Source organism: Columba livia, chromosome 30 (genome assembly GCF_036013475.1).
Source record: "Columba livia isolate bColLiv1 breed racing homer chromosome 30, bColLiv1.pat.W.v2, whole genome shotgun sequence".
NCBI classification, from domain to species: domain Eukaryota; kingdom Metazoa; phylum Chordata; class Aves; order Columbiformes; family Columbidae; genus Columba; species Columba livia.
In genome coordinates this window covers 972,421-997,684 of record NC_088631.1, presented here as the reverse complement: position 1 = coordinate 997,684, position 25,264 = coordinate 972,421, and the positions used below count along the sequence as shown (strand labels likewise).

The 25,264-nt window shown below is 56.5% G+C and overlaps 1 protein-coding gene and 2 pseudogenes across 3 annotated transcripts in view; all 3 read right to left on the bottom strand.

Annotated features, from left to right (window-relative positions):
• The window catches only part of WIZ (WIZ zinc finger), a 61,518-nt gene extending 36,607 nt beyond the window's left edge, over window positions 1-24,911 (bottom strand). For all 3 annotated transcript variants that reach the window (XM_065043944.1, XM_065043946.1, XM_065043945.1), the window contains exons 1-2: window positions 24,537-24,911; window positions 15,103-15,506 (exon numbers count right to left, since the gene is read on the bottom strand). In XM_065043944.1, coding sequence (XP_064900016.1) covers window positions 15,103-15,506; window positions 24,537-24,865 — 733 coding nt within the window. In that variant the 5' untranslated portion in view covers window positions 24,866-24,911. The remainder of the gene's footprint in view (window positions 1-15,102; window positions 15,507-24,536) is intronic.
• Window positions 4,031-4,149, bottom strand: LOC135576796 (5S ribosomal RNA; annotated as a pseudogene).
• Window positions 15,872-15,990, bottom strand: LOC135576801 (5S ribosomal RNA; annotated as a pseudogene).
• Window positions 24,912-25,264: the final 353 nt, after the last annotated feature.

Below are 25,264 nucleotides of genomic sequence, written 5' to 3'. Positions count from 1 at the left end.
TGTTTTTGGGGCAATGAATTGTCCCCTGTCCCTATTCCCATCATCATCATCATCTTGGGTCATGGGACACCCAATAGCCCAGCCCTGGGCAACTAAACTTACTGCTGCGACACGGAGTGGTCATCACCATCATCATCATCATCATCATCTTGGGTCATGGGACACCCAACATCCCAGCCCTGGGCAAGCAAACTTGTTTTTGGGGCAATGAATTGTCCCCTGTCCCTATTCCCATCATCATCATCTTCTTGGGTCATGGGACACCCAACAGCCCAGCTCTGGGCAAGCAAAGTTGCTGCTGGGACAAGGAGTGGTCATCACCATCATCATCAACATCATCATCATCATCTTGGGTCATGGGACAACCAACAGCCCGGCCCTGGGCAAGCAAAGTTGCTGCTGGGACAAGGAATGGTCACCATCATCACCATCATCATCATCCATCCCTGGAATGGGGAACGCGTTGGAAACACAGAGCCAAGGCCATGGGGTTTGCTGCCACTATCTGAGGCCTCCATGGCCCAAACCGACACCGTCCCCTTGGGGATGGATGCGGCCGCTCGCCGTTCACATTTACTCTATGGATTATTTATTGGTTGTGTGCCGTAAAACCAGGAGGAACGTGCCGTTCAGGTCACCGCGCTGGTTTGGGATCTGCCCCAAAACGGGATGTGAAAAGCCTGATCTACAAGACTTTAGAGGCCGAGCATGTCCAAAGTGTGGGTGTCATGGAGATGACGGGGCTGGCGCTCCCTCCCCCCAACGCAGAGCTGGGACCGCGCTCACCGGCGTTCACCCGGCATCGGCACCTGTCCCGGAGAGACGACGGCACCCCCGGCTCCCAAATCACCTCCTTTTGGCACCAAAATCATTGGAAAGGCCAAGTCACCAACCAGCCCAGACGGAGATAAAACCCCAACCCTCCCAAATCGGTAGGTTTGGTTCCACAAATCACTGATCTCGGGCAGCGCCGGAGCCTCCCGGGGACTCTTTTGTTCTCCGGAGCTCCAGCGCGGCTCCTATTTTTAGCAACCGTCTCCTTTAGAGGAAAACACGCGGTGATTTATCTTTCTCCTGATGAGCACGTAACTGCGAGTCCTGTTTCTTGGAAACGGCGAGAGACGAGGGAGTTGAACGTCTCCGGCTCCGATTTACCCTCTATGGTCATCGACCCGAGCGGCTCCTCAACCCCGGGAGCGGCGGCTTCTCCCGGGAGAACGCGGCAAAGCCAAATTAATCTCTGAGCTCGCGGACTGCGCTTCGAGGGGTTAAACACCCTCGTTTCGGAGCCGTGGGTTCCCCCCCTCTGTTTCTCCGCTCTCCCAAGGGTTAACGCAGCCCTGACAGGACATCGAGACGCTGAAAATGGAGCCATCGTGGCCAAAACACACACGAAAAGCCAGAGATAAGGGAAGAAACGCAAGCTTCCCAGTAGGGGAGCAGTTACGCGGAGAGCTCGACGCAAATTTGGCGACGGTTAATTAACGAACGAGGTTCAAAGGTCGCGGATTGAGAAACGCCGACGTCTCAAGAAGAGCCTAAAAAGTCCCGGCTCGCTGGGACGGCGCTGATAAGCTGAGGTTAATGAGACACTCGAGAGGCTCCGTCATGGATCAGGGGGCAAAGGCTTCGCCTAAACCTACACCACCACCACCCCAAAAACCACCGGGGTGCACCGTGAGGTGCTTCTCCGCGTCACCGCTCTTGGTGTGGCAGGTGTCTCCTACACAATGGGTCCGGTTCGTTGTGCGCCGGAGCGTTTTCAGGCTTAACGACGCGCCAAACGGTAACGGCGCTAATTACAAAGGTCACCCCGCCACGTCAAGAGGTCATGGAGGTGTTGGTAGATCCAACAAGGTCATCGTTGGGTGGGAAGTTGGGTCATTCCGCTTCAAGATAAGCCCATGAAGCCGCTAATCGGAGGGTGGAGAGAAGATGAAGCCAAATTCCATGTACAAGAGGCCAAGGTGGGAAACTCTTCCCCACGGGATTGGGACACACTGGAAATGGGGGAATCTCCATCCTTGGAGACGCTCAAAACTCAACGTGACGGCGCTTGAGCGACCGGACTTTGCGGTTGGCTGCGCTTTGAGCACGGGGATGAAGATCTCCACAGGGTCCTTCCTATCTTAATTAGTTTAGGATTAAAACCCCCTGAAAGCTCAAGAGTCTAAAGCCAAGAGGTGTTTTGGATGGTGGTTTCCACCAAGACCACCTCAAACCAGGGATGGGATCTCTCTTCTGAAGAGTTCAACCCTCAAAAACCAGCCAACAGTCCCCAAAAAGCCTCTGCGTGCTCCGTTTTCTTCCAGACTATCTAAACCAAGTGAAAAATGAGGCAAGAAAAGGTATTTCAGCTCAACGGCCGGGCTGGGGGACTTGGGATTAGGCAAAAGGGCGAGTTATTGCATCACTTTCCGAGTGACGCAAGACGTCACCCGACACGATTTAGCTCTGGGATTAAAGACCAGCTCCTAAAGCTCAGGCTTTAGTCTTGGGTGCTTAGTTTGAGAGCTAAAGGTACCGGAAGAATCACTTGTGCCACCACCCAACCCAACCACGGGGATTTTTGCCGCGTCGGATGGCGCAAATTTGGTTTTGTTGTTGGTGTAACGATAAACCACGGGCTGGAAATGTTCAGTTATACAATGGCCAAGAGATGGGGGATGTTTTCCAACAATATTGAGCTCCCCAAAGCTCGCTGGAAACGCAGTTTTGTTTCACACATCCCAGCCATCTCCAAATCCATCTCATGGCCCCAAACTTGGCTTTTCCAGCCCAAAACAGCCGTGCAAGGATCACAGAAGAGACCCACAAGGTCACTGAGTCCAACCATAACCCAACGCCAGCACTAAAATGTCCCCAAGACCTGATGTGTTCAACCCTCCAAGATGGCGACTCCACCACTGCCTGTTCCAATGCCCAACAACCCTTTTGGGAAGGAATTACCCCAAAATTCCAACCTAAGGAACAATCCCATCCCGCTGGGTGGGATTTGGGACCAGCACCCATCCTACCTTCTGGATGGGCTTTGGGACCAGCACCCATCTTTCCCACTGGATGGGCTTTGGGTTCAGCACCCATCTTTCCCACTGGATGGGCTTTGGGATCAGCACCCATTTTTCCCACTGGATGGGCTTTGGGTTCAGCATCCATCTTTCCCACTGGATGGGCTTTGGGATCAGCACCCATCTTTCCCACTGGATGGGCTTTGGGATCAGCACCCATCTTTCCCACTGGATGGGCTTTGGGATCAGCACCCATCTTTCCCACTGGATGGGCTTTGGGTTCAGCACCCATCTTTCCCACTGGATGGGCTTTGGGACCAGCACCCATCATTCCTTCTGGACATGCTTTGGGCCCATAACCTCCCCCATGACTGGCAGTTTTTCCTCCCCAGGTCCCGGCACAGGGACGGTCACTACCCTGGTCCCACTGGCCACACCGGTGCTGGTACCACCTTGCGGGTTGGAATGTCTGCAGAGGAGGAGACTCCACAACCTCCCTGGGCAGCCTGGGCCAGGCTCTGCCACCCTCACTGAGAAGTTTCTTCTCATATTTAAGTGGAACCTCTTGTGTTCCAGTTTGCACCCGTTACCCCTTGTGCTATCACTGGTTGTCACCGAGAAGAGCCTGGCTCCATCCTCCTGACACTCAGCCTTTAGATATCTGTAAACATGAATGAGTCCCCCCTCAGTCTCCTCTTCTCCAGCTCCAGAGCCCCAGCTCTTTATTCCTTTCCTCACATGGGAGATGCTCCACTCCCTTCAGCATCTTCCTTGCCCTGTGCTGGACTCTCAACAGTTCCCTGTCCCTCTGGAACTGAGGGGCCACAACTGGACACACTATTCCAGATGTGACACACTATTCCAGATGTGACACACTATTCCAGATGTGACACACTATTCCAGGTGTGGCCTCCCCAGGGCAGAGCAGAGGGGCAGGAGAACCTCTCTGACCCACTGACCCCCCCCTTCTAACCCCCCCAGGTCCCATTGGCTTCCTGGCCACAAGGGCCCAGTGCTGGCTCAGCCCACAGCACCCGCTATTCCCAGCTGGTCTCCCATCCAAGCACTGACCGGGCCCGACCCTGCTTAGCTTCCCAGACCAGACGGGATGGGGCGTTCTCAGGGTGCTGTGGCTGTATATATTATATGTGTGTATATATATATGTGTTCCCCAACTATATCCTGATAGTATCTGAACTAAAGGGCAGAGTAGAGGGGCAGGAGAACCTCTCTGACCTACTGACCATCCCCTTCTAATCCCCCCCAGGTACCACTGGTCTCCCCCATCCAAGCACTGACCGGGCCCGACCCTGCTTAGCTTCCCAGATCAGATGAGACCAGGTGATCTCAGGGTGCTATGGCTGTATAGATTATATGTATTATATATATATATATATGTTCCCCAAGTATATCCTGATAGTATCTGAACTAAAGGGCAGAGCAGAGGGGCAGGAGAACCTCTCTGACCTACTGACCACCCCCTTCTAACCCCCCAGGTCCCATTGGCTTCCTGGCCACAAGGGCCCAGTGCTGGCTCATGGTCCCCCTGCTGTCCCCAGGACCCCCAGCTCCCTTTCCCCTACGCTGCTCTCCAACAGCTCATTCCCCAACTTATCCTCGTGTTTGGCTCAGAAATAATCACCCATCCAAGAGTTTTATGCCGAGAGGGGAAGGAGCCCCGCGGGGACATTCAGCAAACTGCTGGAGAAGATAAAAATAAAGAGCTAAACTGGAGCGTTGGCCGGTGCGCACGAGCTGGCGCTCAAGCTCCCGACTCAGCAAAGCTCAGGAAACCTCCTGGAAGCCAGAGCCGGAGGAAACGTGACACGTCCCGAGACGTTGGCCGCTCTCCCCGGGATGTTTATTGCCGGTCGCGGTTCCGCCGGCCGCGCACGAACAGCTGGGGGAAGGACCCGAGCGAGGCTTAAGCGGGGATGGCGACGAGCACCCATCCTTCCCATTGGTAGGACGTTGACGCAAAGAGAGGAGCGAGTTGGGGTGACTCGCTGTCGCTCCGCCGGGGACCCCTTCCCACTGTTGAGCTTAATCGAGGTGGAAAATGGTAAAACTGGGGGTGAGGAGCCTCATCTTGGTGGTCACCGGGGCTGGAGAAACAAGGAGACGCGAAGTGGCCGGTCGGGAGGGCCAGCGCTTCCCTTTGGCTCTCCGGGGACACCGCGGACTCGTGGGACCCGCCAGGGCCACCCAGAAGACGCCGTTCACCTTTTATCGCCCCAACCTTGAGCGTTTGGGTGCCATCATCTTCTGAGAAGCAACTGCCGTGTCTTGTCCAAAGGGCCAACCCGCGGAGCCAAGAAAGGACGAGCCGCGCCGTTCCGTGATCGCCCAACGGGGACACGGCCCCACAGGGACCTCGGGGGGTCCCCACCGTGGCTTTGGCCACCGCAGCACAACACTGAGGGGTTTGGAGACCCAACGGGACCAACATCACGGTGGAGAAGACGTGGTGCGAAAGCTACAAGGACCCGTGGAGGATGAGGAAGATCTAGAGAAGGGTGTAAAAGCCAGGAGGAGGTTGAGGAAGATCTAGAGAAGGTGTAAAAGCCAAAAGGAGGATGAGGAAGATCTAGAGAAGGTGTAAAAGCCAAAAGGAGGATGAGGAAGATCTAGAGAAGGTCACAAAAGCCACAAGGCCCCGTGGAGGATGAGGAAGATCTAGAGAAGGTCCTAAAAGCCAGAAGGACCTGTGGAGTTTGAGGAAGATCTAGAGAAGGGCGTAAAAGCCACAAGGAGGTTGAGGAGGATGAGGAAGATCTAGAGAAGGTCATAAAAGCCAAAAGGAAGTTGAGGAAGATCTAGAGAAGGTTGTAAAAGCCACAAGGACCTGTGGAAGATGTGGAAGATCTACAGAAGGGTGTAAAAGCCACAAGGAGGATGAGGAAGATCTAGAGAAGGTCACAAAAGCCACAAGGACCCATGGAGGATAAGGAAGACCTAGAGAAGGGCGTAAAAGCCACAAGAAGGATGAGGAAGATCTAGAGAAGGGCGTAAAAGCCACAAGGAGGTTGAGGAGGATGAGGAAGATCTAGAGAAGGTCATAAAAGCCAGAAGGACCTGTGGAGTTTGAGGAAGATCTAGAGAAGGTTGTAAAAGCCACAAGGACCTGTGGAGGATGTGAAGATCTACAGAAGGGTGTAAAAGCCACAAGGAGGATGAGGAAGATCTAGAGAAGGTGTAAAAGCCACCAGGAGGATGAGGAAGATCTAGAGAAGGTTGTAAAAGCCACAAGGACCCGTGAAGGATGAGGAAGATCTAGAGAAGGTCGTAAAAGCCACCAGGAGGTTGAGGAGGATGAGGAAGATCTAGAGAAGGTGTAAAAGCCACAAGGAGGTTGAGGAAGATCTAGAGAAGATCATAAAAGCCACAAGGACCCGTGAAGGATGAGGAAGATCTAGAGAAGGGCGTAAAAGCCACAAAGACCCGTGGAGGGTGTGGAAGATCTACAGAAGGGTGTAAAAGCCACAGGGAGGATGAGGAAGATCTAGAGAAGGTGTAAAAGCCACAAGGAGGTTGAGGAAGATCTAGAGAAGGTTGTAAAAGCCACAAGGACCCGTGAAGGATGAGGAAGATCTAGAGAAGGTCGTAAAAGCCACCAGGAGGATGAGGAAGATCTAGAGAAGGTCGTGAAGGAGAAATATTTGTGGGCGTAAAGATGCGACCAAGGAGGAAACATTGAAGGGTCGCAGCGGAGGCGCATGGAGAGGGCAAGTGGTCCCCGGTGATGTCCCCTACCTGCTCCTGACCCAAACGGGGGTCCCCGATGAGCCGGGGAGCAGCACTCCAAGGGGAGACGATGGGGACGTTGTGCCGAAAACGGGAAGGGAGACGGGGCGCGACGGGATGGGAAGTTGGTTCGCTGGATGACAGACGACCTGCCGGGAGCTCTGAGTCACCGACGGTGCGGTTGGGGGGGGGAAATGACATAAAGAAACACCATATATAATATCATATATCCAGCTGCGGTTTGCAACCTGCAGCTCGCAGCAAACTTGGGAGAAAATCCAGCTCGACGTTGGCGGCTCCAAGTCGCTCCGCGCTGGAAAAACACCAGTATATGGAACGAGGCGGAAAAACCCCCTCGTTTGTCCCCAAAACGCGGCGTGAGACGGGTCGAGGGGTCGGTGCCGCGGTCCCCGCGGCGGGGAGGGACGAACCGCGCGGCAAACAGGTGCGAGCAGAGGGAAAGCGGCCCCCCCGGCGCGAGCGGCGTGGCGTGTTTGGCTTGGCACGGCCCGGGGAACCCGACACTGCCCAGCCGGGAGCTGCCTTCTCGCTTCCAGCCTCCCCGCGCTCCTCGGCTGGGGGACATGGGTTAAATTCAGGTTAAACTCGGCTTAAACTTCACTCAACTCTGCTCGCTCAGCTTAAACTTCACTCACCTCCGCTCGCCCGGCTTAAACTCCACTCAAATCCGCGCGCTCGGCTTAAACTTAACTTCCCTCACCCAGCTTAAACTTTACTTCACTCCCCTTGCCCGGCTTAAACTCCACTCAACTCCGCTCGCCCGGCTTAAACTCCACTCACCTCTGCTCGCTCGGCTTAAACTCCACTCAACTCCGCTCACCCGGTTTAAACTCCACTCACCTCCGCTCGCCCGGCTTAAACTCCACTCAACTCCACTCACCCGGCTTAAACTCCACTCAACTCCGCTCGCTCAGCTTAAACTTAACTTCCCTCGCCCGGCTTAAACTCCACTCAAGTCCGCTCGCCCGGCTTAAACTCCACTCAAGTCCGCTCGCCCGGCTTAAACTCCACTCAAGTCCGCTCGCCCGGCTTAAACTCCACTCAAGTCCGCTCGCCCGGCTTAAACTCCACTCAAGTCCGCTCGCCCGGCTTAAACTCCACTCAAGTCCGCTCGCCCGGCTTAAACTCCACTCAAGTCCGCTCGCCCGGCTTAAACTCCACTCAAGTCCGCTCGCCCGGCTTAAACTCCACTCAAGTCCGCTCGCCCGGCTTAAACTCCACTCAAGTCCGCTCGCCCGGCTTAAACTCCACTCAAGTCCGCTCGCCCGGCTTAAACTCCACTCAAGTCCGCTCGCCCGGCTTAAACTCCACTCAAGTCCGCTCGCCCGGCTTAAACTCCACTCAAGTCCGCTCGCCCGGCTTAAACTCCACTCAAGTCCGCTCGCCCGGCTTAAACTCCACTCAAGTCCGCTCGCCCGGCTTAAACTCCACTCAAGTCCGCTCGCCTGGCTTAAACTCCATTCACCTCCGGTCGCCCGGCTTAAACTTAACTTCCCTCCACCTGGCTTAAACTTAACTCCGCTCGCTCACCCGGCTTAAACTCTGCTCGCTCAGTCTAAACTCCACTCGCCCGGCTTAAACTCGGCTTTTCTGGGCTCACAGGGTGTTTGCAGAGCCCCGGGGTATGGGGGGGATGGAGAGACCGGACTCACCCCAAAAACTCCACACGCCACAAGGTGAAATTTTGGGTTGTTTCCTCCGAGAAAAAGGCAAAAGCGGGGGGTACGAGCTAAATAATTGGGGTTAAACGCTTGTTCTCAGCCTTGGGGGCTCGTTCCCAGTTTTAAGGGCTTCTGGAGTGACGCAGACTCCCTAAAACACCCCAAAATATTGGGGGTTTCCACAATTTCAGGCTCAGGTGGGTTCTAAACTCCCCCAAAAGACTTTTAAACCCCCATGAAGCTTCTGACCCCCCATGAGGCTTTTAAACCCTCACAAAAGGATTCTAACGCCCCAAAAGGCTTCAAATCCCCCCCCAAAGACACATTTTACACAAGCTCTCCTTAACCACCCCCGTCTTGCACAGCCTAAATCCGGGTGTAAGTAATCATTGAACGGGGTAATTTCTACCCCAAATCTGGGTGTAAATACCTACTGAACTGGGGTATTTTCTATCCCAAATCCAGGTGTAAATACCTATTGAACTGGGGTATTTTCTACCCCAAATCTGGGCACAAATACCTGTTGAATTAGGGTATTTTCTACCCCAAATCTGGGTGCAAACACCCATTGAACTGGGGTATTTTCTACCCCAAATCTGAGTGCAAACACCCATTGAACTGGGGTATTTTCTACCCCAAATCTGAGTGCAAACACCCATTGAACTGGGGTATTTTCTACCCCAAATCTGAGTGCAAACACCCATTGAACTGGGGTATTTTCTACCCCAAATCTGAGTGCAAACACCCGTTGAACGGGGTATTTTCTGCCCCAAATCCAGGTGTAAATATCTATTAAACTGGGGTATTTTCTACCCCAAATCTGGGCGCAAATACCTATTGAACAGTGTATTTTCTCCCCCAAATCCCGGCACAAACACCCACCGATGGCCGCATTTCGAGCCCTTTCCAACCCCGCATTTCCCCCATTCCCGAGCCTTTCAAACACAAAAGCCGAGCACCCCGAGGGCGCCGGCCCCTCCATTCAACCCTTTCACCGCCCAAATTCCACCTTTTCAACGGCCATTCCAAGCCCATTCCAAATCCTTTCCTCTTTCTCATTCCCCTTCAAGCCTTATCAGTCCTGGGACTAAATCTGGACCCGGCTCTGCTCCATCCATTAAGATTTACGTGATGGGCGGTAGGAAACTTTCCTCGTCAGCACTCGAGTTGCTTTCCAAGCGCCTTGAAACTCATCCAGGTTCTGTCGCAACCTCGTCTTGTTTGGATCCATCTCCGTTCCACATCCAGCACGTTCTGCTCGGGGAAAATGGGGCTGTTTTGACCCGCGATTCACATCCTCATCCCCCTTTTTCTTTGCTCCGGGTCCCTTCGACTCCCCCATTGAACTTTCCCTCTGGCTATTGGGGGGTTTTGGCTTCGCTGTCGTTAAATTGGGGGTTTTAATCACCTCGAAAAGCTACGACGGGGGAGCCAAGGGAAGGCACAAGCTCAGCTCTTGTGTGTCTGTAATATTAACCATCGAGAAGGTCTCCAAAGGCCATTTTGGATGCTGTAAGGACACGGAGAAGATTCCTGAGGGCCTTGGGGACACCTCAGCATGAACATGGGTCCTTGGGGACCTCTCAGCATAAGCAGGGCCCCTTGGGGACACCTCGGTGTGACCGTGGGCTCCTGGGGACACTGTGGCATGAGTGAGGGCCCTTGGGGACACATCAGTGTGAGCAGGGGCTTTGGGGACACTTTGGCATGACCGTGGGCCCTTGGGGACACCTCAGTGCGAGTGAGGACTTTGAGGACACCTTGGCATGACCGTGGGCCCTTGGGGACACCTCAGCATGAACATGGGCCCTTGGGGACACTTTGGCATGAGTGTTGGCCCTTGGGGACACCTCAGTGCGAGTGAGGACTTTGAGGACACCTTGGCGTGACTGTGGGCCCTTGGGGACACCTGGGCATGAGCAGGGGCCTTGGGGACACTTTGGCATGAGAGTGGGCTCTTGGGGACACCTCGGCACATGTGTGGGTCCTTGGGGACACCTCAGTGCGAGCATGTGGTATTGGGGACACCTCGGCGCACACGTGGGCTCCTGGGGACACCTCAGCACGTGTGGGCCCTTGGGGACACCTCAGTGAGAAGGGAGGGCTTTGGGGACACCTCAGTGCGAGCGTGGGGTCTTGGGGACACCTCGACATATGTGTGGGCCCTTGGGGACACCTCAGAACAAGCATGGGCTCCTGGGAACATCTCAGCACATGTGTGGGCCCTTGGGGACACCTTGGCATGAGCAGGGGCCCTTGGGGACACCTGGGCACGAGCAGGGGCCTTGGGGACACCTGGGCACGAGCAGGGGCCTTGGGGACACCTCAGTGTGACCGTGGGCTCCTGGGGACACCTCAGCACATGTGGGTCCTTGGGGACACCTCAGTGCGAGCAAGGGCTTTGGGGACACCTTGGCATGACCGTGGGCCCTTGGGGACACCTCGGCACATGTGTGGGTCTTTGGGGACACCTCGGCATGAGCGTAGGCTCCTGGGGATACCTCGGTCCAAGCATGGGGTCTTGGGGACACCTCGGTGCAAGCATGGGCTCCTGGGGACACCTCGACATGAATGTGGGTCCTTGGGGACACCTCAGTGTAAGCAAGGGCTTTGGGGACACCTTGGCATGACTGTGGGCTCCTTGGGGACACCTCGACATGAATGTGGGTCCTTGGGAACACCTCAGTGCGAGCGAGGGCTTTGGGGACACCTCGGCGTGACCGTGGGCCTTGGGGACACCTCGGCATGAGCAGGGGCCTTGGGGACACCTTGGCGTGACAGTGGACCCTTGGGGACACCTTGACATGACTGTGGGCTCCTTGGGGACACCTCGGTGTGAACGTGGGCTCCTGGGGACACCTCAGCACATGTGGGTCCTTGGGGACACCTCAGTGCAAGCAAGGGCTTTGGGGACACCTTGGCGTGACCGTGGGCCCTTGGGGACACCTTGGCATGAGCAGGGGCCCTGGGGACACCTTGGCATGACTGTGGGCTCCTTGGGGACACCTTGGCATGACTGTGGGCTCCTTGGGGACACCTCGACATGAACGTGGGTCCTTGGGGACACCTCAGTGTGAGCAAGGTCTTTGGGGACACCTTGGCGTGACCATGGGGCCTTGGGGACACCTTGGCATGAGCAGGGGCCTTGGGGACACCTTGGCGTGACCGTGGGCCCTTGGGGACACCTTGGCATGAGCAGGGGCCCTGGGGACACCTTGGCGTGACCGTGGGCCTTGGGGACACCTTGGCGTGAGCAGGGGCCTTGGGGACACCTTGGCGTGACAGTGGACCCTTGGGGACACCTTGGCGTGACAGTGGACCCTTGGGGACACCTCAGTGTGCGCGAGGGCTTTGGGGACACCTTGGTGTGACCATGGGCCTTTGGGGACACGTCAGCACTTGTGGGTCAAATAATCTTGTGGACAAATAATCTTGTCACAAAAGGACGTTCAGTTGGGACGACGTGACTTCCCTTCATCAACCCAACGTTGGCTTCGCCCAACCACTGCGTCGCCTTCAACGTGTTGTCCGACAACTCCCAGAACAACCTTCTCCATCATTTTATTGGCCGCCAAAGCGACACCAACAGGTCATTTCCCTCCCTATTTCAGACCCGACCAACCTCAAGTACCAGATTTACGTTTTCTTTAGCCCTTTTTGCCGTTAAACCACTTAAAAACTCGTTATCCCCCCAACAAACGAGTCGCGTTCGCTCATCGGCAACAAACTCCGGATCAACGCGGCTTAAGCACAAACTGTGTCGGGAGGGTTGTGGATCAATCAAAATGGCCCCAAAAACCCAACCCGGCAACCACGGCACGTTTACGCCGCTCTCACCGCAATCTTGCCAAAATCACCTCAATTTGCCCCAAATGCCCAGCGGAGGAGGAGGATGGGGCCGCGTCCTACTTAACGAGGCGACAGGAGAACCCGCGGCCGTTAAGCCCGGCTTATTTTTAACCTGCGTCCCGGTTAGCGGGAGCGGGGCTGTATTGGGAGGGTTATTTATAGACGCCGACAGACGGGCACGGGAGGTGCTCCGCGGCTCGGCCAATACGGTGGGAACCGCGGCCCCGCGCGCCGGGGGGGACACCAAGGGGACCCCGCCTCACCGCACACCCGGTGTGCTCAACGCTATCATTTCGGGCCAAAAAAAGACCATTTTTGGCAAGAAAACACCTCCGCTAACACACCCCATTGCGTCGGTGGCACTGCCGACTACGTCATGACATCCCGGGCTCAAAACCACCCAACGCAAACCCGTTCAAGCCCAATTTTGGATGCGGATAGAGAGTCGCCAACCCCAAAAGTCATCGGGAAGAGGTTGATGGGTGAGAGCGTCGTCCCTCCCTTTCCTTCGTGGAAAAATCCTCCCGCTGCTTGAGGTTTCCAACTCTGCTCCGGCCCTGCCCGTTGTCTTGGAATCAAGTATTCAATTATTTATTTGCTAGGCAACAACGTGACATCTTTCCTGGCGCCGTTTGCGAACCAAGAGGCTGACGAGGCACTAATTAGCGAGGAAGGTTCCCGGGACTGGGAAGGAAACCTCCTGGTTGAGAGAGGTTGAAATCCAAGAGGTTAAACTCAGCCTAAGTGTGGTCAGGAATTGGATGACGCTGGGAAATGGTCGCGATTTTGGGGGGGGGCACTTTTTGGTGTAAAATAAGCCAAAAAAGGTCATGGGGGGACCATGAGGGATCCAACCAAACCTGACACCCAAATTTGGGGTCACGAGGGATCCATCCAAACCCCAACACCCATATTTGGGGCTGTGAAGGATCCATCCAAACCCGACACTCAAATCTGGGGCCATGAGGGATCCGTCCAACCCCGACACCCAAATTTGGGGTCGTGAAGGATCCATCCAAACCCCGACACCATAATTTGGGGTCACGAGGGATCCATCCAAACTGGACACCCAAATTTGGGGCTATGATGGATCCACCCAAACCCCAACACCCACATTTGGGGCCATGAAGGATCCATCCAAACCCCGACGCCCAAATTTGGGGCCACAAAGGATCCATCCAAACCCGACACCCAAATTTGGGGCCGTGAAGGATCCGTCCAAACCCGACAACCAAGTTTGGGGCCATGAGGGATCCATTCAAACCCGACACCCAAATTTGGGGCCGTGAAGGATCCGTCCAAACCCAACACCCAAATTTGGGGCCATGAGGGATCCATTCAAACCCGACACCCAAGTTTGGGGTCATGAGGGATCCATCCAAACCCCGACGCCCAAATTTGGGGCCATGAGGGATCCATTCAAACCCGACACCCAAGTTTGGGGTCATGAGGGATCCATCCAAACCCGACACCCAAGTTTGGGGCCGTGAAGGATCCATCCAAACCCGACACCCAAATTTGGGGCCGTGAAGGATCCATCCAAACCCGACACCCAAATTTGGGGCCATGAGGGATCCATTCAAACCCAACACCCAAATTTGGGGTCACAAAGGATCCGTCCAAACCCGACACCCAAATTTGGAGACGTGAAGGATCCATCCAAACCCGACACCCAAATTTGGGGCCATGAGGGATCCATTCAAACCCGACACCCAAATTTGGGGCCGTGAAGGATCCGTCCAAACCCGACACCCAAATTTGGGGCCATGAGGGATCCGTCCACATTGCGGGGGGACGAGGGGTCTCCAAAACGCCACCAACTGGAGCCACCGCCGGTTTTGTGCGCATCTGGTGGCACGACGGCACGGGGTGATGGCATGGGGACGATGGCACAGGGACGCCGGCCCGGTAGTTGTCCCCCCGCTTCTGCTTCCACCAAACCCCCACTTTTGTCACGGCGAGACGGCGCCATTTGGGGAACATCAATGCTCAGAGTGACATCAACCACCAACCAAGCCGGCACAACCGTCAGCTGAACCACCCCAACCAATCAAACCAATGAACACAATGAACGGAACCAAATGTACCGAACCAACTGAACTGAACCAACCAACGTGCCCAACGAACCCAACAAACCAAATCAGCCAACGTGCCCAACGAACCGAACCAACCGAATCAACCAACCAACCCAACGAACCGAATCAACCAATCCAACGAACGGAACGAATCAACCGAACGAAGGGAACCAACCGAACGAAGGGAACCAACCCAACGAACCAACCGAACGAAGGGGACCAACCCAACGAACCAACCCAACGAAGGGGACCAACCCAACGAACCAACCCAACGAAGGGGACCAACCCAACGAACCAACCCAACGAAGGGGACCAACCCAACGAACCAACCCAACGAAGGGGACCAACCCAACGAACCAACCCAACGAAGGGGACCAACCCAACGAACCAACCCAACGAAGGGGACCAACCCAACGAACCAACCGAACGAAGGGGACCAACCCAACGAACCAACCCAACGAAGGGAACCAACCCAACGAACCAACCCAACGAAGGGAACCAACCCAACGAACCAACCGAACGAAGGGAACCAACCCAACGAACCAACCGAACGAAGGGGACCAACCCAACGAACCAACCGAACGAAGGGAACCAACCCAACGAACCAACCGAACCCACTCAACCAATCCAACCAACTCAACCCAACTGACACAACCAACATGAGCGTCACCAGCCACGCGCAACACACCAAGAGACGTCCCCAACCCCCAAAAACCACTGCGACGGCGCCGAGCAGGGACTCACCGGCCACGTCGTGCGCTTCCAACGCGACACCGGGTTCTTGCCGGGAGAGCGACGCGAAGAATTCGGGTCCCTCCGGTAATGGGCGCAGGTCGGAACCAGGGGGTCCAGTCCCCTCCCGGCTCATCGTCACCAAATCACCCGCGGCATAGAAAGCGTCTTCATCCGGCTCCGGTGACGTGGCGGGTAACGCCGGGTTCTCCGGGGGGTTTTTGGCATCTTGGGGACAACCCGGGGGGGAAAATGCGTCGGCATCGGGATCCGGTGACATCAAGAGGGTTCGGCCTCCATCTCCTTGACGCTCCGAGAAATCGGGGACAGTTTTCTCCATCCCTCGCCGACTGAGTTTTGCGGCTCGGAAGAAAACGCCGCGGCGGCACCGGGCGGCCGGGGAGCGCCGGAAAAACCTGTGAGAATTGGGGGGAAAAGAGGGGAAAATGAGAAAAGAGGCAAAAATAAGAGGCTGGATTTGGATGGAACGGAGGAAAAACCACAGAATACCAGAATGTCAGGGGTTGAAGGGACCTCAAAGCTCATCCATCCAACCCCCCGGAGCGGGAACACCCAGCTGAGGTGACACAGGAACGTGTCCCTGTCCTTGAACTGAGGGGCCACAACTGGACACACTATTCCAGATGTGACACACTATTCCAGATGTGGCCTCCCCAGGGCAGAGCAGAGGGGCAGGAGAACCTCTCTGACCTACTGACCACCCCCCTCTAACCCCCCCAGGTCCCATTGGCTTCCTGGCCACAAGGGCCAGTGCTGGCTCAGCCCACAGCACCCGCTATTCCCAGCTGGTCTCCCATCCAAGCACTGACCGGGCCCGACCCTGCTTAGCTTCCCAGAGCAGACGGGATGGGGCGTTCTCAGGGTGCTGTGGCTGTATATATTATATATGTATATATATGTGTTCCCCAACTATATCCTGATAGTATCTGAACTAAAGGGCAGAGCAGAGGGGCAGGAGAACCTCTCTGACCTACTGACCACCCCCTTCTAACCCCCCCAGGTCCCATTGGCTTCCTGGCCACAAGGGCCCAGTGCTGGCTCATGGTCCCCCTGCTGTCACTCTATTCCCTCGTCCAAATCACTGACGCCTGTGTCCCAATTGCCAAAGCTCTTGGTGTCCCCAAGACAGCGGGTCCTTCATCCCTTGAGAAAATTGGCGCTGCTGGAGTCAACAGACCCCAAAATGTGCCGTTTCACCCCAATATGAAGCTTTTTCCCCCCACTTTGTGCTGCGATTTGCCAGCGAAACCACTTGGGGACCCCCCTGAAAATCCCCGATTGGTTATTTATCCCCCAAAATTGAAACCGCGGCAGCGGGAAAGACCCAAAATTGGGGTGGTTGACCCCAAAAACGCAGCGTGGGGCGGCGTGTTGTATCCGTCTCGCCGGATGTCCCCAAAGGTCCCAATTTGAACGGGACAAATCGGGCCCTTTGGGGACAATCTGGGGACACTTTGGGGACAATGAGGTAGCGAAGGACCCCCCGAAATATAAATCATCGCCGCAAAAGGGCACAAAAATCAAGTAATTGGGAAAATTAAAGGCTGCAAGGGGCGATTTAATTAAATCGAGTGAAATTATGTCGTTTCGGGTGGCGATTTGTGGATGGAACCGGCGCGGCGCTCGGTGTCACCCATCCGCTCACCAAAAATGCCGCGTTTACCCCCATTTTCCCTTTCCTCCGTCCCCAAAATATGTGGAATTACGCCCTAAACCCCCCGGTTGTGCCAAAAAGGCGCTTGGGGGTTTTGGAGCTCACCGGGGATAGAAATAGAAAGGAATAGAAGTGAATTTGCCCCCATCCCGCTCGGCGCCGGCACCTGAAACACCCCCAGGGATCACCGGGAAGTTGAAGAAGACGCTTCAATTTCCTGCTCGTTGCCCAAATTTGGGTCGTTTCCCAAATTTCCTGCTCGCTTCCCAAATTTCCGCTTGTTTCCCAAATTCCTGCGCGCCTCCCAAATTTCTCCTCGTTTCCCAAATTTCCTGCTCGCTCCCCAAATTTTCCTTCACTTCCCAAATTTGCTGCTCACTTCCCAATTTCCTGTTTGCTTCCCAAATTTCCTGCTCGCTTCCCAAATACTCGTTCACATCCCAAATTTCCTGCTCACCTCCCAAATTTTTTGCTCGCTTCCCAAATTTCCTGCTCACTTCCCCAATATTTCTTCACTTCCCAAATTTCCTGCTCACTTCCCAAATTTCCTGCTCACCTCCCAAATATTTGTTCACTTCCCAAATTTCCTGCTCACTTCCCAAATTTCCTGCTCACTTCCCAAATTGCCATTTGCTTCCCAAATTTCCTGCTCGCTCCCCAAATATTTGTTCACATCCCAAATTTCCTGCTCATTTCCCAAATTTCCCGCTCGCTTCCCAAATTTCCTGCTTGCTCCCCAAATATTCATTCACTTCCCAAATTTCCTGCTCACCTCCCAAATTTCCCACTCACTTCCTAAATATTTGTTCACATCCCAAATTTCCTGCTCATTTCCCAAATTTCCTGCTCACTTCCCCAATATTTGTCCACTTCCCAAATTTCCTGCTCACTTTCATATTTCCTGCTCACCTCCCAAATATTCGTTCTCTTCCCAAATTTCCTGCTCACTTCCCAAATTGCCATTCACTTCCCAAATTTCCCGCTCGCTCCCCAAATATTCATTCACTTCCCAAATTTTCTGCTCACTTCCCAAATTTCCCACTCACTTCCCAAATATTCGTTCACATCCCAAATTTCCCGCTCACTTCCAAAATTGCCATTCGCTCCCCAAATTTCCCACTTGCTCCCCAAATTTGCCGCTCGCTCCCCAAATTTCCCACTTGCTTCCCAAATTTGCCGCTCGCTCCCCAAATTTCCCACTTGCTTCCCAAATTTCTGCTCACTCCCCAAATTTCCCACTTGCTTCCCAAATTTGCTGCTCACTCCCCAAATTTCCCCTTGCTCCCCAAATTTCCGCTTGCTTCCCAAATTTCCGCTCGCTCCCCTAATTTCCCACTTGCTCCCCCAATTTGCCGCTCGCTCCCCAAATTTCCGCTCGCTCCCCAAATTTGCGCTCACTCCCCAAATTTCCCGCTCGCTCCCCAAATTTCCCACTTGCTTCCCAATTTTGCCGCTCGCTCCCCAAATTGCCGCTCGCTCCAAAAATTTGCGCTCGCTCCCCAAATTTACGCTCGCTCCCCAAATTTCCCGCTCGCTCCCCAAAGTTGCCGCTCGCTCCCCAAATTTCCCCTCGCTCCCCAAATCTGCTGCTCACTCCACAAATTTGCCGCTTTCTCCCCAAATTTCCACTCGCTCCCCAAATTCCCGCTCGCTCCCCAAATTTGCCGCTCGCTCCCCAAATTTGCCGCTCGCTCCCCAAATTTGCCGCTCGCTCCCCAAATTTCCCACTTGCTTCCCAAACTTCCCCTCGCTCCCCAAATTTCCCCTCGCTCCCCAAATTTGCCGCTCGCTCCCCAAATTTCCCGCTCGCTCCCCAAATTCCCGCTCGCTCCCCAAATTTGCCGCTCGCTCCCCAAATTTGCCGCTCGCTCCCCAAATTTGCCGCTCGCTCCCCAAATTTCCCGCTCGCTCCCCAAATTTCCTCGCTCCCCAAAGTTGCCACTCGCTCCCCAAATCTGCTGCTCGCTCCCCAAATTTGCCACTTTCTCCCCAAATTTCCACTCGCTCCCCAAATTCCCGCTCGCTCCCCAAATTTGCCGCTCGCTCCCCAAATTTGCCGCTCGCTCCCCATATTTCCCACTTGCTTCCCAAACTTCCCCTCGCTCCCCAAATTTCCCCTCGCTCCCCAAATTTCCACTCGCTCCCCAAATTTCCCACTTGCTCCAAAAATTTGCGCTCGCTCCCCAAATTTTCAGCTTGCTCCCCAAATTTCCATTCGCTCCCCAAATTTCCCACTTGCTTCCCAAATTTGCCGCTCACTCCCCAAATTCCCGCTCGCTCCCCAAATTTCCGCTCGCTCCCCAAATTTGCCGCTCGCTCCCCAAATTTCCCACTCGCTCCCCAAATTTCCCCTCGCTTCCCAAATTTGCCGCTCGCTCCCCAAATTGCCGCTCGCTCCCCAAATTTCCCACTTGCTTCCCAAACTTCCCCTCGCTCCCCAAATTTCCCACTTGCTTCCCAATTTTGCCGCTCGCTCCCCAAATTTCCGCTCGCTGCAAAAATTTCCCGCTCGCTGCAAAAATTTGCGCTCGCTCCCCAAATTTCCCGCTCGCTCCCCAAATTTCCCACTTGTTTCCCAAATTTCCCCTCGCTCCCCAAATTTCCACTCGCTCCCCAAATTTCCACTCGCTCCCCAAATTTCCACTCGCTCCCCAAATTTCCACTCGCTCCCCAAATTTCCCGCTCGCTCCCCAAATTTCCCACTCGCTCCCCAAATTTCCCACTCGCTCCCCAAATTTCCCCGCGCTCCCCAAATTTCCACTCGCTCCCCAAATTTCCACTCGCTCCCCAAATTCCCCACTTGCTCCCCAAATTTCCCGCTCGCTTCCCAAATTTCTTACTTGCTCCCCAAAGTTGCCGCTCGCTCCCCAAATTTCCGCTCGCTCCCCAAATTTCCCACTCGCTCCCCAAATTTCCCACTCGCTCCCCAAATTTCCCACTTGTTTCCCAAATTTCCCCTCGCTCCCCAAATTTCCCTCGCTCCCCAAATTTCCCCTCGCTCCCCAAATTCCCCACTTGCTCCCCAAATTTCCCGCTCGCTTCCCAAATTTCTTACTTGCTCCCCAGTTGCCGCTCGCTCCCCAAATTTCCGCTCGCTCCCCAAATTTCCCACTCGCTCCCCAAATTTCCCGCTCGCTCCCCAAATTTCCCCTCGCTCCCCAAATTCCCCACTTGCTCCCCAAATTTCCCGCTCGCTTCCCAAATTTCTTACTTGCTCCCCAAAGTTGCCGCTCGCTCCCCAAATTTCCACTCGCTCCCCAAATTTCTCACTCGCTCCCCAAATTTCCCACTTGTTTCCCAAATTTCCCGCTTGCTCCCCAAATTTCCACTCGCTCCCCAAATTCCCCACTTGCTCCCCAAATTTCCCGCTCGCTTCCCAAATTTCTTACTTGCTCCCCAAATTGCCGCTCGCTCCCCAAATTTCCCACTTGCTTCCCAAACTTCCCCTCGCTCCCCAAATTTCCCACTTGCTTCCCAATTTTGCCGCTCGCTCCCCAAATTTCCGCTCGCTGCAAAAATTTCCCGCTCGCTCCCCAAATTTGCGCTCGCTTCCCAAATTTCCCGCTCGCTCCAAAAATTTCCCGCTTGCTCCCCAAATTTGCCGCTCGCTCCCCAAATTTCCCCTCGCTCCCCAAATTTCCCGCTCGCTCCCCAAATTTCTGCTCGCTCCCCAAATTTCCCACTTGCTTCCCAATTTTGCCGCTCGCTCCCCAAATTGCCGCTCGCTCCAAAAATTTGCGCTCGCTCCAAAAATTTCCCACTTGCTTCCCAAACTTCCCCTCGCTCCCCAAATTTCCCCTCGCTCCCCAAATTTCCCACTTGCTTCCCAATTTTGCCGCTCGCTCCCCAAATTTCCGCTTGCTGCAAAAATTTCCCGCTCGCTCCAAAAATTTGCGCTCGCTCCAAAAATTTGCCGCTCGCTCCCCAAATTTCCCGCTCGCCCCCCAAATTTCCTGCTCGCCCCCCCAAATTTCCCGCTCGCCCCCCAACCTGGTTTCCAGCCGTTTCCCAGCTCGGTTCCTCGGTGGTTTGGCCCAGGAGCGCCGGACCCTCCCCCAGCCCGGCCGAGCCAAGGCGGAGCCCATCGGCACAATTTAAATGCTAAACCGGTTAAGTGGGGACAATCAGAGCCAGGGGGGGACAATCGGAGCCCGGGGGACAAGGGGACACGCCCGGGGGACAAGGGACAGGCCGCAGGTTTTGTCACAAAAGCTTCGCCCCACGGAAAAAGCTTCAACCACGAGTTTTCAGCCCAAACGCTTCGCCCGTCGGTTTTCATCCAAAAAGCTTCAATCGCCGGATTTTAACCCAAAAGCTTCGGCTGATGGTTTTTAACCCAAAAGCTTCGATCGCCAGTTTTAACCCAAGAGGTTCAATCACCGGATTTTACCCCAAAAGCTTCAGTCGCCGGATTTTACCCCAAAAGCTTCAACCGCCGGATTTTACCCCAAAAGCTTCAGTCGCCGGATTTTACCCCAAAAGCTTCAATCGCCGGATTTTACCCCAAAAGCTTCAGCCAACAGATTTTACCCCAAAAGCTTCAGTCGCCGGATTTTACCCCAAAAGCTTCAGTCGCCGGATTTTACCCCAAAAGCTTCAGTCGCCGGATTTTACCCCAAAAGCTTCAACCGCCGGATTTTACCCCAAAAGCTTCAGTCGCCGGATTTTACCCCAAAAGCTTCAGTCGCCGGATTTTACCCCAAAAGCTTCAACCGCCGGATTTTACCCCAAAAGCTTCAACCGTCGGATTTTACCCCAAAAGCTTCAACCGTCGGATTTTACCCCAAAAGCTTCAGTCGCCGGATTTTACCCCAAAAGCTTCAGTCGCCGGATTTTACCCCAAAAGCTTCAGTCGCCGGATTTTAACCCAAAAGCTTCAGTCGCCGGATTTTACCCCAAAAGCTTCAACCGCCGGATTTTACCCCAAAAGCTTCAGTCGCCGGATTTTACCCCAAAAGCTTCAATCGCCGGATTTTACCCCAAAAGCTTCAGTCGCCGGATTTTACCCCAAAAGCTTCAACCGCCGGATTTTACCCCAAAAGCTTCAGTCGCCGGATTTTACCCCAAAAGCTTCAGTCGCCGGATTTTACCCCAAAAGCTTCAGTCGCCGGATTTTACCCCAAAAGCTTCAGTCGCCGGATTTTACCCCAAAAGCTTCAGTCGCCGGATTTTACCCCAAAAGCTTCAATCGCCGATTTTACCCCAAAAGCTTCAACCGCCGGATTTTACCCCAAAAGCTTCAGTCGCCGGATTTTACCCCAAAAGCTTCAGTCGCCGGATTTTAACCCAAAAGCTTCAGTCACCACATTTTACCCCAAAAGCTTCAATCGTCGGATTTTACCCCAAAAGCTTCAGTCGCCGCATTTTACCCCAAAAGCTTCAGTCGCCGGATTTTAACCCAAAAGCTTCAATCGTCGGATTTTACCCCAAAAGCTTCAGTCGTCGGATTTTACCCCAAAAGCTTCAGTCGCCGGATTTTACCCCAAAAGCTTCAACCGCCGGATTTTACCCCAAAAGCTTCAATCGCCGGATTTTACCCAAAAGCTTCAACCGCCGGATTTTACCCCAAAAGCTTCAATCGCCGGATTTTACCCCAAAAGCTTCAATCGCCGGGTTTTAACCCAAAGTCTTTGGCCGATGGTTTTCCCGGTTCCTCGAACCAACCGCGTGTTTTCCCCCCGTGTTTTTGCCACGCGTGGGACGCCGGTGCCGCCGAGCGCTCCGGATCCGATCCAAAAGCGATTCCGGGTGATCCGGTGAAGCCGCGATGCCGGATAACGCGATCCCAGCCGATTTCCATCCATTTCCATCACTCCTCTCCAGTGTTAACGAGCTCGTTTAGCAAAAAAGCGGCTTTTTCACCCCAAATCCCGCGCCGAGGGGTTTTGTGGGATGCGGCGGCGCCGGATCCTCGGGGATTCACCGCGGTGTCCGTGGGGATGAACCGGCGGCTCCTCCGCGGTGCCGGGATGAGCCAAGAGCCGCTCCGAGCGCCGGCGGCACCGCGACCCGCGCCACAGAGCTGCTTGGGAAGAGGAAACGGTCCCGGCACGCACCATCGCCAAACCCACCGGCGGCAGATGACGAGGTCGATCGTTTGACCCGGTTAACGAGCTCGGCGGGAAGCGGATGGTGCGGGGGGGGTGAATTCGGCACCGCTCGGTCACGGGTGTCCTGGGCTGCTGCCTGGCACCTGCCAGAGCCGGACGCCTGGGTCCCTTCCCGGATGCCTGGGTCCTCTGCTCGGCACAGACCCCCCTGTCCACAAATGCCCACCCGGACGCCTGGGTCCCCTGCTCAGCACAGACCCCCCTGTCCACAAACGCCCACCCGGACGCCTGGGTCCCCTGCTCAGCACAGACTCCCCCTCCCTCCCTATACCTACCCGGACGCCTGGGTCCTCTGCTCAGCATAGGAACCCCTACTTACCCTCCAAACCCACCCGGATGCCCGGGTCCTCTCCCGGACACCTGGGTCCCCTTTCCGGCACAGACCCCCCCGTCCACAAATGCCCACCCGGACGCCTGGGTCCCCCACTCAGCACAGACCCCCCGTGTCCTTGCCTATACTCGCCCGGACGCCTGGGTCCTCTGCTCAGCATAGGAATCCCCACTTCCCCTCCAAACCCACCCGGACACCTGGGTCCTCTCCCGGACACCTGGGTCCCCTTTCCGGCACAGACCCCCCTGTCCACAAACGCCCACCCGGACGCCTGGGTCCCCTGCTCAGCACAGACTCCCCCTCCCTCCCTATAACTACCCGGACGCCTGGGTCCTCTGCTCAGCATAGGAACCCCTACTTACCCTCCAAGCCCACCCGGATGCCTGGGTCCCCTCCTCGGCACAGACCCCCCCTGTCCACAAATGCCCACCCGGACGCCTGGGTCCCCTCCTGGACGCCAGGGTCCCCTCCCCGACACAGACCCCCTTGGACGCCTGGGTCCCCTGCTCAGCACAGACCCCCCTGTCCACAAATGCCCACCCGGACGCCTGGGTCCCCTCCTCGGCACAGACCCCCCTGTCCACAAATGCCCACCCGGACGCCTGGGTCCCCTCCTCGGCACAGACCCCCCTGTCCACAAATGCCCACACCGGACGCCTGGGTCCCCTGCTCAGCACAGACCCTCCTGTCCACAAATGCCCACCCGGACGCCTGGGTCCCCTGCTCAGCACAGACCCCCCGCTCCCTCCCTATACCCACCCGGACGCCTGGGTCCCCTCCCGGACGCCTGGGTCCCCTCTCCGGCACAGACCCCCTCCCCTCCAGACCCACCCGGACGCCTGGGTCCCCTGCTCAAGACAGACCCCCCTGTCCACAAATGCCCACCCGGACGCCTGGGTCCCCTGCTCAGCACAGACCCCCCACTCCCTCCCTATACCCACCCGGACGCCTGGGTCCCCTCCCGGACGCCTGGGTCCCCTTCTCAGCACAGGACTCACCCCCTCCCCCCCAAACCCACCCGGACGCCTGGGTCCCCTCCCGGACTTCTGAGTCCCCCCGTCACCACACCCCCCCCTCACCCCCCACCCTCCCCGGGACGCCTGTTTCCCGTCCCGAACGCCTGGGTCCCTTCCCGGTTCCCTCAGGCCCTGCCTCCCTCCCCGGACGCCTGGGTCCCCCCCGGACGCCTGGGTCCCTCCACTCCGCGTTTCAGCACCGGGGACGGGGTCGGGACAGGGGGTTAGGGGCCCCCCCCCTCACCTCGGGTCCCCCGGTCCCGGCTCCGCTTTGTCCCCACCGGGTCCCCCCCCCGCCCGCCCCGGGCACTCACCCCACCGGCCCCCCGGGGCCGGGCCCGCCGGGCTGCTCCTCCTCAGCGGCTCCCCCGCCGCCTCCCACCCGGCTCCGGCCTCCGTAGCAGCCGCCGCGCCGGGGACATGGTCCCTTTAAATCCCCCCCCGGGGGCCCGGCCGGTCCCGCCGCCGCCGCCGCCGCCGCCGCCGCCGCCTCCTGCGCCGCTCCGGCCGCTCCTCCGCCTCCCTCCCGGCGGCGGGGCCTCACTACGTCACGCCGGGCGCGACCAGGCCGCCGCCGACATCTTGGGGGCGGCGAACGGGGTCCCAGCGCCGCCTCCGCCGCCTCCGCCGCCGCCGCCGCCATGTTGGGCCGCGCCGCCCCCCGCCGGCCGCTCCCGCCCCGCCGGAGCGGCCGCTGCGCGTCGCCGCCGCCCTCCGCCCCCCGCGGGCCGCGCGGCGCGCTGCTGATGACGCGATGGGCTGCGCGGCGCCGCCATCTTGGGAGTGGCGGGGAGGGGAAGGAGGGCGGGGAGAGGCGGCGCCGCGACCTTCCAGGAGGGAGGGGGGGAGAGAGAGGGGAGAGAGCGGCGCGGGGGTTGCGTCATCAGGGAGCGACGGCGGCGCCGCGCCGCCATCTTGGGGGGGCGCAGGGGGAAGGTCCGGCCCTGAGGGGACCCCGCGGTCCCGGCGACACCAAACGGGCCACAAAGTGGCCACGAAGTGGCCCCGTGGCCTTGGCCTGAGGGTCCCCGCGGCCCTGTTG